General features: G+C 38.3%; 3 protein-coding genes across 3 annotated transcripts in view; all 3 read right to left on the bottom strand.

Moving 5' to 3' along the window:
- Positions 1–12,698, bottom strand: part of agap1 (ArfGAP with GTPase domain, ankyrin repeat and PH domain 1) — a 199,318-nt gene extending 186,620 nt beyond the window's left edge. Inside the window, exon 1 of the mRNA XM_081381520.1 lies at positions 11,540–12,698. The gene's annotated coding sequence lies outside the window, so the exon portion shown is untranslated. The remainder of the gene's footprint in view (positions 1–11,539) is intronic.
- The window catches only part of LOC308700129 (arf-GAP with GTPase, ANK repeat and PH domain-containing protein 1-like), a 75,504-nt gene extending 62,718 nt beyond the window's left edge, over positions 1–12,786 (bottom strand). The window contains exon 1 of the mRNA XM_081381523.1: positions 11,599–12,786. Coding sequence (XP_081237649.1) covers positions 11,599–11,761 — 163 coding nt within the window. The 5' untranslated portion in view covers positions 11,762–12,786. The remainder of the gene's footprint in view (positions 1–11,598) is intronic.
- A 1,351-nt stretch (positions 12,787–14,137) lies between these two features.
- Positions 14,138–15,799, bottom strand: faimb (Fas apoptotic inhibitory molecule b; the record flags this gene model as incomplete). Its single annotated transcript, XM_081381031.1, has 4 exons — positions 14,138–14,287; positions 14,510–14,559; positions 15,029–15,257; positions 15,686–15,799. 4 exons carry the CDS (start codon positions 15,797–15,799, stop codon positions 14,138–14,140), a joined length of 543 nt encoding a protein of 180 aa, XP_081237157.1.
- Positions 15,800–15,845: the final 46 nt, after the last annotated feature.

The raw sequence follows: 15,845 nt of genomic DNA, 5'->3' as shown, positions 1-15,845 counted from the left end.
TATATGAGGTTCTGGGTGTTTTTAGTTTAGTGGACTTTTTAGGAACAATAGGAATGAATGAAGCCATTCATATAATATAATATTATTATTATTATAATGTGAAATTGTACTGTATTGGTACCGACTACAGGAATTTTGGTATAAAACAAACATATTTTGTCCTGTAAAAAAAAATTCTTTTTCTTTTTATATTTTGAAATAAAACAAATGCAATGCCGTTCAGACATTTGAAATCATAAAGATCTTTTGTTTTCAATAGACGCTGATTCTTATGTTTGCCAATGTAGCATTTTATTGATAAAAAGCATAGAATGAAACTTTACCTGAATATTTAAATCTAGAATGCCCAGGTCGAAAAAGCTGTCAGTGCTGCAAGAGGAGAATTATTTGATGAATAGAGAATGTGAAGAATACAGCATTTATTTGAATCAAATAGAAAGTCCTTTGTAACATTATAAATGCCTTTTTGATAATATATCAAACATAATGCATTCTTATTGAGTAAAAGGCTCAGCTACTTTAAACTCACCATGAAAAACTGACTAGTCTTATTTTTATGGAATATTACAGTTATCATCATCCATTATTTATCAGTGCACACTTATTTTTTTATTCATGTGCCCTCATAATCTTTAAACAAAACAACTTCCCCTCCATCTAGCAGAACACAGCAATAGCAAACCACAAGAATCCAACGATTCAATCAATTACAAATGGACAAAATCAAGTCCCGCCCAACATTGTTTTCTTGTTCAAGAAGCCACTTCACTTGTGAAGAAAAGACTATCGCAACTTTCGTTTCATCAATGTTCATTGTGATTTCAAACATATGAATGGTAGTATATAATGTATGTGGCTGTATTACGGTCACTTCCCCTACAGTCACAGGAGAGAGTCCTGGCTACATTGGTTTCTGTTTGCAGCTGTTCCATAATCACTGACAGCATACTCACCCACAAAACACTGATCTAAATCACTAACTTACAAATGAGGTCATGTCTAAACAACATGTGAATGACATCTAGGGCACCAATTTACAACCATTCCAGTCCAATAAAGAAAAGAGGAGGACAGGGGAATTAAGCAATTGTATCGCCGTGTGAGGTCATCAAACAGGTAAATCACATGGTGTGGTATTACAAACAGAATTCAGCTTTAGCTGTCTGGATGAGCTGCTTTCACGACAAGAGACACAAACCCAACCCATCAGAGTAGTGCGTAGGCACGCAGAGGACAAAATGACAACAAAGCCCTGTGTCTCTAGAGACATTACATCACCAGCGTCCCCATATTACACTCACTGCGACGGTCTGGTATTTCCTCTATGATCTTCAGAGACAGTAGTGACACAAGGTTTCACATTGGCTCCAATTCTCTAGTCTAACCAGTATCACTGGCAAACTAGATCTACTACATCATTGCAGTTCAGCCAACAATATGAACTGTATCTGAGGAATTTCTGCAACACAGGACTAAAGCAGCCAACAAACTGCTTCATGGTCCTTCATCGGTCTTAAGATAATGTCAGAGAAAAGAATGGCTTATGAACCCATTGAAAAAAAAACTTTTTTGAAACCTTTGAAAAAAAAAGTTTTTTTTATTATTATTGTTAAATAATTGAGTTTGTAATACAGTGTAGCCATCCAGCCATCTTTGTTTTTTTTACAAATGTCATGATTTAATAATTCATAAATATGTTTTTGGGGAGTCGCACCACAATACTAGCCTGGCAAGCCAGACCTACATCAAGATGTTAGGTCTGGCAACTCACCATAGACACGGCTCAATCCGAGGGGCGGGATAAACGGCTGTCTTTCAAATTCCCTCTGCACGCAATAGGATATCGCTTCATCCAACCAGAGCGTTTTCCCAACAGCGGAGCTAACGTTAGTTGATAGATTCAACTTTTGAATCTGGTCGGCAAAACTACGAACACATCTTCCTTTTTAAGAATGACTTAAGTGCCGTTCTTTGCTCTTTTCTCAAAGAACAGCTTAACTCCAAGTCCTCCAGAGTCGCGGCCAAAGCCGATTCTAAAGACTGTTCTCCAGCAGCAGCAGCAGCTCTTCTTTGTTTCCAAGTAGCAGGGAACCGTCGCAACTCTGTCGTCATTATGTTAGGCCCGCCCCGCCTACTCTATACACGATGTGATTGGCCTGACCCAATTTAGGTTTTTACGGCTCCGAAAGTCAACGGAGAGTTGCTAGACTACCCTGGCTGCAAAATTAATTTTGCTGCCGCTATAGGGTGCATCTAGATTTCTAGGCTACCACAATACATTTTACAATCCGAATCTGTCATGATAAAAAGATCAAATAATGTAGGCTACTATTTTAAGAGAATTACTGATCTTTACACATCATGAGGGTCTGTGGGGTAAATATCTATGATATCATGTTCCTGTTTCTATTTCTGCATGTTGGTTGAATCACATTACTTTGTTGGTCGCACATTATTTTGATATGGCAATTATATATGATATGAAATATCATTTGATATGAAAATTATATATAGCAAAGTGGTTTTGTTGATAGTAATAATGGACGATTAGCCTAAGCTAAACTAAATTGTGTTTTTAAGAATGTCATTCTTTTAATAAGATTTTCTTCTTCATTATGATTTCAGAACAGTTGTATCAGCCGGGACATGAACATAAATACTTCTCTGTGAAGTGCATGTTTTTTTTTTAATTCAAATTATTGTAAGAATTGCATTTTATAGGGCAGCACCATAATAGTTAAACTGATGATTACGATTATTGATGATTATTATTATTATTATTTTATATATATATATATATATATATATATATATATATATATATATATATATATATATATATATGAATGAGAGAGAGAGAGAGAGAGAGAGAGAGAGAGAGAGAGAAAAGAGTCCTGAGGTAACAGTAAATTGAACATTACTTAACTTGCAATTGCATTACTTGCAATTCAGTTGCAAATGAGACAAACCTCAGATTCAAATTGCCCCATAAATGCACATTCTACAGACAGACCACAAAGATGCTTTTTTTTCCTGTCTTTCTTTCAGCCATGTTCATATTTGAAATGGCTAAACACTGCAAACTGATAGTGGCTATGTAGTTTCCAACTGCTTTAGATCATCTCAAAAGCTAAAACATGAAAAAGTGAAATTCCTAATATTAATTTCAAATTGTTTTACATTTTTTACTTTGTATTGTAGCACAGAGGGTGCATGGACCCCATTTATTCACCAACCATGATCACAAACAATATGGTCAAGAATCATGTTTGGATTTATTAAAGTTTGTCACAGAAAAGTTTCAGATTTAGTAGCAGCAAATGGCAAACGTGGTCTCGTGAAAGAACAAAGAGTGGCTGTATGGCGCTGTCATTCAAGCAGAATTTCACAATGGAGTGTGCGCATGGTTGCTAGATTGAGAAAATGAAGTAAAACACTGGTTAGCAATGCAAGAAAATGGAAATGTCTAAAATAAAAAATAAAAAGTTTTCAGGACAAATAATCAACAGGGAAAATATTGTGACGATTATTTTTAATTAAAGCAGAAATCACTATGACTATTAAAATACGATTATATATATAGTCATATATAATTGACTCAATTATGATTATGAGGTGCATTGAGTAATGAAATTCATAGACATCCAATAAACATACATTTGTCTACAGCAAGGTGGAACAAAAATGTGGTGATCAGCATAACCACATCATACATTAAAAGCAAAAGAGGAAACAAGTGACTTCCATCTAGAGTGCCTGCTGAGGGATTTCCCCACAAAACTGGACAAACAAGTGGATCTTCCTCCAGCTCATCTGAATACATCAGTTTTAAACAATCTAACAACTGACTCTTTTAATCAGAAACGCTCGAACACCTGACACTTCCTCCAGTGTCAAATGTCCTTTGAGAACTAGGTTAGTCTATATGAGGAGGATGGGCTAAAAGAGTTTCCCATTACTCCACAGTAAGAGGTGAATATTTTCCACTTCCAGTTTCACAAGGATAGACAGAAAAACTTGAGTGTTGCCCTAGAGAACGCCACTGCAGAAAAGATTGTTGGCTATTTATGAGTAATGCATTTCTGGATAATGCAGATGACAGTGGAGTTACTAATTACATGTAACAATACTTGAATATCTTGTCATTTAAATTCCCACATCTTGATCTTTCTTATTATCTGGCATCTGCTCTATTATCCGAGAAAAATGCAGAAACAGATTCAAGGCTCAAACAGGAATGAGACAACCATTGTGAATCACCCAGCACATTTTTTCAGAGGGCACGGGTGCACAGGTCTGCTGAAAGGATGACAATGTGGAGTGATAAAAGCAGTAAGAGAGGGATGAGGGTGTTGTTTTCGCTTTAGACTGGAAAGAACAAATCGCTATTCAGCTGAGAACTTTTGCTCACTCACCACCCACACTGAGAAAGAAAATGATAAACCGAGGGAGTGAGAGGGAAAGGGATGGAGAGAGAGCTGATCTCGACTCGAGACTCTTTACAGCTTTGCCTGTGGCAGTGTTTCATCTCTTTCCTTTGAAAGTGACTTAGAAGAGCTCAACTTCCTCTACTGCCTTCTACTATCACCAAAGAAAAAAAAAAGGCCCTTGGGACTGACCCATCATGCTACTGATGTTTTGTCCCACTTACTGCCAGAGAACCAAAACCCCAAAAGATGTAACATCTTGGTTTTGAGAACAGCAAATAAACACCTTGAAAAATCAGCTCTATATTAATCCAGATACATTTGAAAATGCATATGTTTCTCTGCATTTCCTGTTTGTCCTGCAAAAGCAGAGCTTTCGGAAGATGCGCTACAAAATGGATACATTTAAAAATGCCATTTTCACATAATAGTGTGGACCGTGAAAACAAAGGTATTCTAAAACGTTTCTTCATGTGACGCATATTGTACCAACACTCCCATTAGAGTGGAAATGAAGCAGTCAGTCAAGTTAACATTATTTATAGTAAATGGATTTCCACTCTAATCAAAAATTGTCTAAAATAAAAAGATGTTGTTATAGCTTTTGTAACAATGGCGCCATTAATTGTAACAATTAATGAGTATTATTAGTTTCGATTCTGTTCTTTGATTTTTCTGCTTAGTTGCTATAATCGTTACTAGTAATAGACAAAACTCATAATATCCATCACCAAGTAGATGGCCAAAATCAGGAAACCAGAAACCAAAAAACCAGGCTGATATAAAAAAATAAAAAAAAAATAGGCAAAAAAAATTATTCAGGACTCCAGCAGTGAAGAAAATGTTGGTTCAAAACTTTATTGCACAAAATGCTAAAGGATCAAAAAAAGATGGCAAGGAATTATGGATAATGTTTGGAGATTATCCAACGTGTGGAGTCCTGATGATTGGTAAACGTGGAATCACGATAAGAAATATTATTGCGGTTTGTATCAGCTTTGATCTCTGCATGTTGTGGAATGACATACGGGTGTTTATAATGGTTGTGGTTCATTTTAATTTATGACAGTCATTTTGGCTACATATTGTATAGCCAAGTATAACTATGGAAATCTTGAGGCAGTGGGTCTTGTGCTGGAATGTGTATCGGGAGGCGAAGTAGTAATGTTCTCTGTTTCAGCTGCAATTTATGCAAACGGAATCTTAATTGTCCTTTGCTTTAACACCGTAAAACTTATTTTTACATCATAGTAGCCTCCCTTTTGTCTTCTGATGCCCTGTAGCTTTCCAGTTTCCATCTTTCAATGTCTCTGTCCTTATCTTTCACTGTCCTCTACTGTCGGTCTTTAACGTTCTCTCTACCGTTGAGTCTGTTGAACTCAGGCAAAACAACCAACCCAGTGACGTCACAGGTCATAGTACTGCAAGATGGCAGCGCCCTTGCTACAGAAGCTATAACAAAAGAGCTGTAACAAAAGGTTTAAAAAAAATAATAAACTGGCACCCCCACCCCCCAACAGTAAGAGGGAATAACAGATCAGAACATAACTTAATTTGAATAAACAAAAAAATTTGTCAGCAGCAGTTTGTGCCCACTGGCGCAGGGTGAGCAGAGCAGAGTGAGCTTTTTCAATTCATTCCTATGGAAGTTGAGTTTCATGCTCGCGTGGTGCATTGTGCGATTGACAGCGGACCAGAGAAAGTGTTGAGAGCGTTGTCAAAAGGTTAGGCAGTTCTTTCATTCTTTGACTTTATGCAAATATCAAGCGAAAAATACGGTCGGCAGCCAATCACTGTGAGGTTCAGGTAGTGACGTCTGTCTTGAGCGTTTAAAAATAAGCAGTTTAGGCCGGAGTTTATGCTAGATTTAGTGCACAAATTATATTGTTTACAGATTAGACGCTTTACAGTTGTTATATATTTACATATGTTAAATATCGCAGTTTGGATGCTTTCATTGATTATACTGATCAGTAGTGATGTACTGATAGTAGTGGACACGCACCGTTAGCTTCTTGTAAGTCTTCTCGTTGGAACACGGCAGCTGAGCGGCGTGTTCACAATAGAAGCTTGTGATGCCGTCTGCAGAAGAGGTGCTTTTCTATGGCGAGGAACTTCTTTGCCCCCTCCCCCTGCATGGTACGGCTCGGTAGGGCTCGCTTTGGCTCGCTTTAAATGGTACCACCTCTGTTGAGGTACCAAGCATGCCGTACCGATACTAAAATGTGACGTGAAAACAGAGAATAGTCACTACCAGCGTCATTGGATTTGCAACACGAGACACAAAACCCGCTAGATTTAAATAGTGAGCAACAGCCACCGCAGTACAATTATTTTAATCGACTTGTTTGAAAAAATAAAAAAATAAACTTGAAAAAAGAAATGGCTGAATCGTGGTTAGTAGACGAGTTGTTGGTAGCCGAGGACTGGATCCAGCGAGAGCTGGATGTGGCGACCAGGAATGAAAACGTTTTTCAGCAACTATAACGATCAGTCTTAAAATCTAAAGTCTTTAAAAAAAAGTCTATAATCCCATCCACTATAAAGCGGTACTAAACTGCAGTGGGAAAGCAAACCGGGTCAAAGCGAGCCAAGCCGCCGAGGCGTCGAGGCGTACCACGCAGTGGAAGTGGAAGTGCAGTGGAAAAGAGTTATTTGTAAAATCTTCATATTACATTCCTGTAAAAATGACAGAAAATTTGCTTGCAATTTCTGTCCTGTGTCAAAACAGAGTAATTGCATTTTAGACCATACGTGGAATGGTGATTGACCTCGACCTGGATGAACCAATAAGGGGTGGGATATTTTGCTATTAAAATGATCGTGCCAGAAGAATAACATAAGAACTTTATTATGTCTGGTCATCTCAGTGAGCTTTTGTTAAGTTTTACACATGCACGGTAAGATGATTTTTATTTTCAGTGTAGACAAGAGACTTTTGGAAAACACCGGTGTGGACAGAGTTTTGAAATGAAAATTCATGTAGACGTAGCCTATGTGGAAACCAGTGAAGGTCAAGTAATCTACTTACTCGCATAACTAGAAGAGACAGTTACTGCCCCTAATCTGCCTCTTTATTGTTTGTGTTCAGAACCCCACTGAGCCATTTAATTCAACTGTACTGGTAGCTTGTTAATACCTGAAACCAGTCTAGACTTTGCACGCTTTTCAACATATGGCCCCCCCATATGCTGCCCCGTTCCTCTCTCCAAGCTATACGGCCGTGCTTCAGGGCCTCCTAATTAAATATAAACAGATATATGGTCTCCTTGCAGCCATTGCTCTGGTTAGCATTCTACTGCACCAATGCTTAGTTCAATTTGAGTAAAATGCTGACCACAGTGGCTGACAGCTCTGAGAAATGCCAAAGAGATGTCCAAAATCTTTAATGTGCCAGACAGACTGGCCATAAAAGCAGAGTATGACTCAGCAGTAGGATGTGAGATGTAATTTTAAGGATGGACCAATTTGACAGTCCAACCTTGCTGCCATTCCACCGGGTGACGCACGCTCCTCTGTACGCATTTAACAAACTTTATGGATGGCTGTGACTACATCTCCCTAATGGTTCCCTCAACACAGATTGGATGGGAGGGGCTGTGTTTCTGACATCTGCATGATGCTGCGACCTCTCATTTGGAGGGGGTGTGTTGAAAAGCACTGTTGCCCAAGCACAATAACCCCAGCCATTAGATCTGCCAGATATTTCCTAGCTAACAATCCCAACAGGGAACCTGTCCTGCATTGCAAAAATGGACAGGCAAAATTTAACCAAACAGACAATGAGCTTCTCAGAGAGCAAAAGAACTATGAGTCCGTTTATACTCAAATATTTTCTGGCTTTTTTAGCTACTTTTATTGGCAAATTAGGAGGGACAAAATGTCTGCAAACAGCAATTATGGGGCCAAGCACCGGTGCCGAGAGACATCCTCCTTTTTGACGTTTTGCTATCATATTTACCGCTGTGTTATATGAAAACAGCTGCGATAAACTGCTACAGGAGTGAAATTCAAACCGGCTTGACAACAGACCAAATTGGTAAAACTCAGCATTTTATGACAAAATTAATAACTGAGGAATACTGGGTATCTATCAACTTTGTGTGGCCATAAAGTAGGCCTATCTAAAATTCAAAATGTCGTAAAATATATTATTTGGCAGAAATTGATGCAATTCACACTAAAAAGAATAAGAGGAATAATTATTTGTAGTGCTGGACGGTATGACCAAAAATTTGTATCACAGTATTTTAAAAAAGTATTCCGGTTTCACGGTATTTTTTCCCCCCACTGGGTGTTAATCACATTTTCTACTGATTGAGAGAGGAAATACTGCAGTTGATTGACTTAGAATGTCCTATTTTACTGTCATGAGTGAATATTGTAGAAAAATTCCACACTAGTATTAATACAGGTTTGCAAGGCCCCACAAAATGATGCTGTTTACAAAGTGGTGCCAGCATGAGGCACTTTAGGAGCGCAGAAACAGCGGTTTCCCTGGTAACGGCTGTACACAAATCAGTGCAGCGCTCATACGCGCTGCTTTATCAGGAAAGATAAAGAAAGATTCAATGAAAATAACATCGAAACTTTTCTAGAGACAGTCAGTTCCCTTCAAAGATACATTCATATAAAAACACTTTGACTTTGAAACGTGCAGTGCTCATGTTTATTCAACGATGTCAAAGCCTTTTGGAAAATCTATTTGTGGCGGGCAGTGTTGATATTGTGAACCAATGTATGTGAAACACAAATATAATTTGACAGCTATCAATTATAGTTTAACCTATCCATCTTTACCGCCACGCTTAGTAACACATACAGCTGTGCCCTCACCACAGTGCAAGTGAAAAGGGACCCTCTCAAACAGTGTCACGCCACGTTCTGAACATTGTTTAAGCGGCATACACCGGTATAGCAGTATATAAAGAAAATTCATATCATAACAAAAATAAACACCGGTATTCGGTATGAACCGGTATACTGCCCAGCACTAATTATTTCTAGGCTATTCAGTTGACAAGTTACCAGCAAATGAAAGGTCAAATTTCAACTGTTGGTGGCAATATAGAGTAGAAATGACAGATTCAAAACTTGGTCCGGACACTTTGGGGCATTACATCACAAATGCTGGATAAAACATATGCAAATAAAATGCTCACAAAAGCACATACGCTCACGTTTGCCTTGACCGAGTATAAAATCAATATGAAATCAAAACTGACCACCATTTACTTTAATACTTGTATATGATTGTGAATGATAGCTTTCTGAATTTTTGATTCTCAGAAGGTCTGTTTTATCCAACATTCATACAACTCTTCTTTTCTATGCACAAGCTACACTATTCATTCTTATAAATGTCATGCCCTTTATGCAAGAAACAGGGAGGCCAGAGTGTCACAAACATGCCTTGCATAGAGAGCGATCTGCTTAGGCTCAGACCAACCCGTCCCTGATGTGTCAGCGGGCATTTGTGTAAAATGAAGTAAAGTGCACACCAATGTAAATGCAACACCAGTCTAATATCTGAAGACAGACAAGCTTCAGATCACAGGGCGTGTTAAGTATCGCTTTTCAGCTCAGATTTGCCATCTGTTAAACTAGAGGGTCAGTGAGTAGTTAATGAAAGTGGCATCAAAGTAGACCATTAGACCATTTTAATCCACCATTACACATTCAATTCCTAAATCCTGATTATTCTGCAGATTGTTTTTGGAATATTCAGATTTTTTGCAATAAATTCACTACCAAGAACACATAGCTAGTAATGACAGCAGTTAGTTAGTTAGCAGGACTTAGCTAACATGATTAGTAAAACACTGCAACGCCAGAAGTCAACCAGTTTTGACAACAAAACAAACAAAACTTCTGTCAAGTTCTGCTTTTAGAATGCCAACTTTGACTCATGACCACATGCAACATAACATGTAGGCCTATGATGCCTTTAAATTTAAGGGATTATAAGTATAGCAAGATTTTAAAAGATTCACATTTGATTCCACTGAGCAAGTAAACACTCCATTCTCAAGTCTGTCTTGGTTCTTAAGGAATTAGACAGGCCGGGGTCTGTCGAGGGGTGTGCTAAGGGAGTGACAGGTTTGTCTATGTCAGGCTGATCCATGTGCATGTCTCAGCAAGTCAAGAACCATTTTACTTTCATTGAAAGGGGTCAAAGATTCATACATCAGCTTTGACAGAGACATGTCACTGACCACACACACAGCCAAGAGCCCACTTATTCATTATCAAAACACTCACTGCAATCTAGTGGAACACTGAGTTTCATTTCAAGCACAATGCAGTTTCTCATTTTGCCATTACATAACCTACAGGTAAAACTGACAGCACTTGCATTTGTGTGTAAAAACCATGATGATTATCTCTTAACTACAGTATTATATTAAAACAATGACAAGGCATTAAACCTCACAGGCCATGACAGCCACTCTCCCACCACCCTGCAAAGAAATCTTCATGCAAACCATACATAAACACTACCTTCAACCCTCCACAAGTAGCAAGAATGAAATCTGCATCTGACACAAACCACCAACAATTCCTTGTGACAGTACGGATCTTATTCAGAGCAAATTACATTAAATTTTCATGAATTAACAGAGGCTGTGACTGGCAGATCAAAGGGTTGTACTGCCTAAGTATCAATCAAATACTATACAAACTACCGAACAGACTGTAAATCTATATAACCTGGTTTAACTTCTCTGTTTAAAGTTGGACTCAAACCTCTCTCACGCTTACAATGACTAAATCTGAAATCTCAGATGTCTTGAAGACCAGTAAATGGTTTAAAAAACAACTGCAATAACCAATAAAACATTGGAAATAAGATTTACTACCTCTCATTTCTAGAAGCCAAAGGTCCAAAACTTTTTCTCAGATTGAAAAGAAAGTGCACTCGTCATGTGAAGAGAGAGAACTAATAATCACCCTTTGGAGTGGCTTGATTTGTAATGTCATTATTCATTATGTAATATAATACTCATTGTGTATTTTTTAATGACACTGGGAGTGGACACAGGTTTCATAAAAGTGGCATGCTATAATGTAGGTTTGTCGTACCATCCCATTTTCGTTGCCACCAAATATACAATTAAAGATTCTGAAAACTGGCTCTTGAAGGAGATTCAAATGCCCTTGTTGCCCTTACCTTCGATGGCAATGACGTGCTCTCGGATCTGGTTCTGCAGCAGTGGATCCTCCACCCGCTCCAGCAGCTCGTAGATGGAGTAGATGTTCGGATGGACGGACTCGAACCTCTGGATCTCAGCTCTGATCGCAGCGGAGTTCGCCAGGTGCTGCTGATAATTCATGTTTGCAATGTGATCTCTTACAATAGAACCCGATATGCAATTATCTAAAGAGTGTTTGCAGGTGATTTAGGGACTGTGATGTGCTGCAAACACAGCAGTGAGATCAGATGTCCACATGAGGTCTGAGGTCAGCTCTTAACGATTTTGGTCAAAACCTAAACAAAAACTGCAAATGATCCCAAATGCACACTGTATATATACCATAGGATGCAATCACAGATGGCAGCAAAACGAACTAATGATTAGGCGTTAAACCACCTAGCACTTCATGCGAGACTGACTATCAGCGGCTTTGATATCAGTGCATGTAATATTTGAGTATGTGTGTAGGCTACTACAACAGAAGTCCAGACGCTGGAGGGAGAGCTGCAGCTGTCCGGATTGGAAATCCCAGGATACAGTCATATGCCCCATATCCTCGTAAATACAGCATAAAAACAAAGAAGCTCCACCAAATCACCACGCATCGTCATTACGGACTATAATAGGCAAGTGAAGGCCATCTCATGTCTACAGTCCGAGGCGAGAAGAGTCCACATGGTCGACTCCGGCTGTGTGCTTCATACACACTGACCAGTTTCAGCGGCAAAAAGGGGTGAGACGAAGATAAATTATTAAAACTCAAACTCGCCGAGAAACTACAGTTCGCACAGACGAGCTGGACACGGTATGTCTGCTGTGTTCCCAGCACAGTCAACTCGCTCTCTCCTGTTGTTCACTTCGGCTCATGCTGACATCACAACCAATGAAACACTTTCTGCGGTCTCGATGCGAAACCACAAAACCATAGAGGTGCGCCAACCTCAACGAGATTCTATCGCCGGGGTTTTCGGGTATCTCTCTTGTTTTATCCGCAAAGATGGGTGCATTCCCTTTTCTCCCGCACTGAGGTCCGTCCCGTCTGTATCCTCTCAAACATCATTGCGCCTGCTCCTTCCTTTGGACGCTTCCTACTGGAAAAAACGTCGGCGCTTCGGGGCCGTCGTCAAGGTCGTAGCTGCGCTAATTCTGCGCAGTCCGTTGTTATAAAAACGCATACAGGTCGCCACACACTGGATGGGGGCGCTATAGGGTGCACTTATCTTACCCTGAACACATGTGTCGTTTGATTAGACCCTGTAAACCATAAGAATGACTTGTTGGTCTCAGTTCTGTCTTCTGTGACACACTCGGATATGACCTCAGAGTCTTATGCTAACATGGGTGTGTGACCATCCAATAAAGGTTAAACATATGCTGGTTTGGTTTTACTGGTGAACTGACATGGGTTTAAAGGATAGATGCAACCCCTTTAAGTGTGTGTGTGTGTGTGTGTGTGTGTGTGTGTGTGTGTGTGTGTGTGTGTGTGTGTGTGTGTGTGTGTGTGTGTGTGATATAGGTTGTTGGGTCAAAATGTCCCCATAAGATGGCAATATCCAAAATCCCTGTCCTTGTGTGGAACATTTTTGGTAAACAGCTTATAAATTATACTAAGTGATGTTTTTTGAAAATGTAAAAATGCAGGAGGTTTTCTGTGATGGGTAAGTTTAGGAGTAGGTTTAGAGGATAGAATATACAGTTTGTACAGTAAAAATCTGGAATGTACCCATATAACATTAAAACTCAATTTGTGCGCTAAATCAACTAAATTGTGTTTTTGATCATTTAGATCAATAATTGAATAACCAATAACAGACAAAGTATAAAGTACATAATTCCAGTATAAGATATTCATCTAAAAAGTACATTTATTCTAAGGCTTGGGCATATGAATATACATATTTAATTTCCCATATTTTAATTGAAGATATGTCATGGTAATCAAACTGGATGATTTCACTCATTTAACCTAGATTTAATGAATAGTGAAGACATCTAAAATATATCTAACTCATGGATTTACTGAATAATAACCCTATTAATTACAGTAAATATTGAAAAAAAAATTCCAGACACACAATACAGAACTCTCTCATCTCAGGGGGACATGAGGGAGCGAAGCACGGTCATTCGAAAATACTACCGTTTCTACTAATACAAAGCTTAATGCTAATCGGTGAAGTATCCCTTTAAGGTGGGGTTGGGTGTCATCTTGCCTCAAGGTCATATTATCCCATCTTGATACCCCTGGTCTTGATAAAAAATTTTTTTTTTTAAATCTCATTTTCACAAAATGTGTAATTTATTTAAATTAAATGGGATTGATTGTGCTTCTAACGATACTTAAGATCTTTAACAACTTTAAATGTTCTTGTCCATACTCTGAACAAATGCCAACATACTGGATTTATTGAACAGAAAGGAAAAAAAAAACTTTTCAGTGCCATCTGTATCTAATTCTGATAAAGTAGGCCGTTGGTAAATGTCTGGCACATCTGAATTCTATTAGCCTCCATTTTACTCAATGGCCTCTTCTATCCTGATTCCATCCACCAGTAGGGAATGAACTATTCCATTCCGTTTCCTTCCACTAGTTGTTGCTTTTATGCAGCATTCACGGTTCCCCACTGCAAAGTGTGTCTCGGTTCCATTCTCGGTAAACTCCCCCTGCACACAGAAATCAATATAAACATAGGCATGTAACTAAATAAGCACAAGCCATGGGAATGCTGTGCAACGATTAAGATAGTGTTTCATATTTCCACAGTGGTCACTGGTCACACAACTGCTCCATTAGCTTACGCGACTCAGACTTAATGGACCAAAGTGTATCTTTCACACATTATAAAGGCCTGTGCCAGTGTGAACTGCAGTATTAAAAGTTCTCACCATGGTCTCCATTTTCTGTCCATTGCACCATACATCCATAGTGTCTTTCTCTAGTGAAACAGAAAAAAAAAAAAAACACATAATGGTTTGCTAATGTTGTCTTAATTGTCTTAACTTCAGAGATTACAGTTAAACTGTCTGATGCCTGCCAAATCAAACAAGCAAATTAGAGGATCACTTTTCCGTTCTCTTAGTACTGCATGCGCACTGCATAATTTAGTCTATAAGGGTTTTCAAACTGATGCTTCAGAACCCCACATATGATGAACCCCTTGTGAAACCCCCCCTTCCTAAAATATAAAGTAGCTATTTATTTTCATGTAAAAAAGGCCTATTTGTACTGTCCAATAAGTTGACCTTTTTTATCTGCTGACCCCCTAATTTGAAAACCCTGATAGTCATTATCTTCATACACTGTGGATATAAATGACCTTGAGAAGAATAAGGGCTTTCAGAAAAACTTAAAAAACATCATTTTGCATCATAAATCAAGAGGGATGTTTTCACTGTGAATCTTACCTAGAACTATCCTGTAATCAGCATCATCCAGTTTCAGCACCCATGTTTTGGAAATCTTTGATCGGTTGTCCAAAAATGTTTTGAGACTTTTTCCGTTGATCTCCAGTGTGTACTCGTAGGAGAACCCAGTGACCGCCTCAATAAGTATGGTTGCTTTTGTGTCTGTATTCCCAACAGGGAATGTTTCTTTGCCCACCAGTTTGAACAGCCAATCCCTCCTCAACACCTCCTTAAAAACAAGACTTGATAAGACTTATTATAATTATTTGATATGATCTCATTCATCTTTATATTAGATATCATCTTATAGTATTATCTAAATGAATAAATTCAAGATAAAAATATTATACAGAAATATAACTAGAAACTAGAGTCAAAATGAAAATAAAGAAAACAGTAATAGGGCTACATGTTCTGCTTCTGGTTTTATATACTCATATTCTGTGTATTCTATACATTTTTATTTTCATTCAAGTTTTTTCCATTTATGTATTTATATACTTTTTGTGTAATATATATATATATATATACACACACACACACACACACACACACACACACACACTCACACATATCATTATAACAATAATATAACACAATGCTATAGCCTATAGTAGCCTTTAATAATAAATAAATAAATAATTGCCTAGATCTCACCTTCCCATTAATGTAAATGACCCGTTTTCCTGTTGTCGTTCCATGTTCAAACTCAATTCGGTAAAACCCATCACTTAGCGACACATCCCACGTTCCCACAATGTCTCCGGACATATAGGCCTATTAAGATCCACACAACCCAAGCACTCTATACTATGTT

This window comes from Scardinius erythrophthalmus (assembly GCF_964197995.2).
Source record: "Scardinius erythrophthalmus genome assembly, chromosome: 12".
In the NCBI taxonomy this organism is placed as follows: Eukaryota; Metazoa; Chordata; class Actinopteri; order Cypriniformes; family Leuciscidae; genus Scardinius; species Scardinius erythrophthalmus.
The sequence above is the reverse complement of the archived record's forward strand: the minus strand, read 5'-3'. Positions and strand labels throughout refer to the sequence as shown.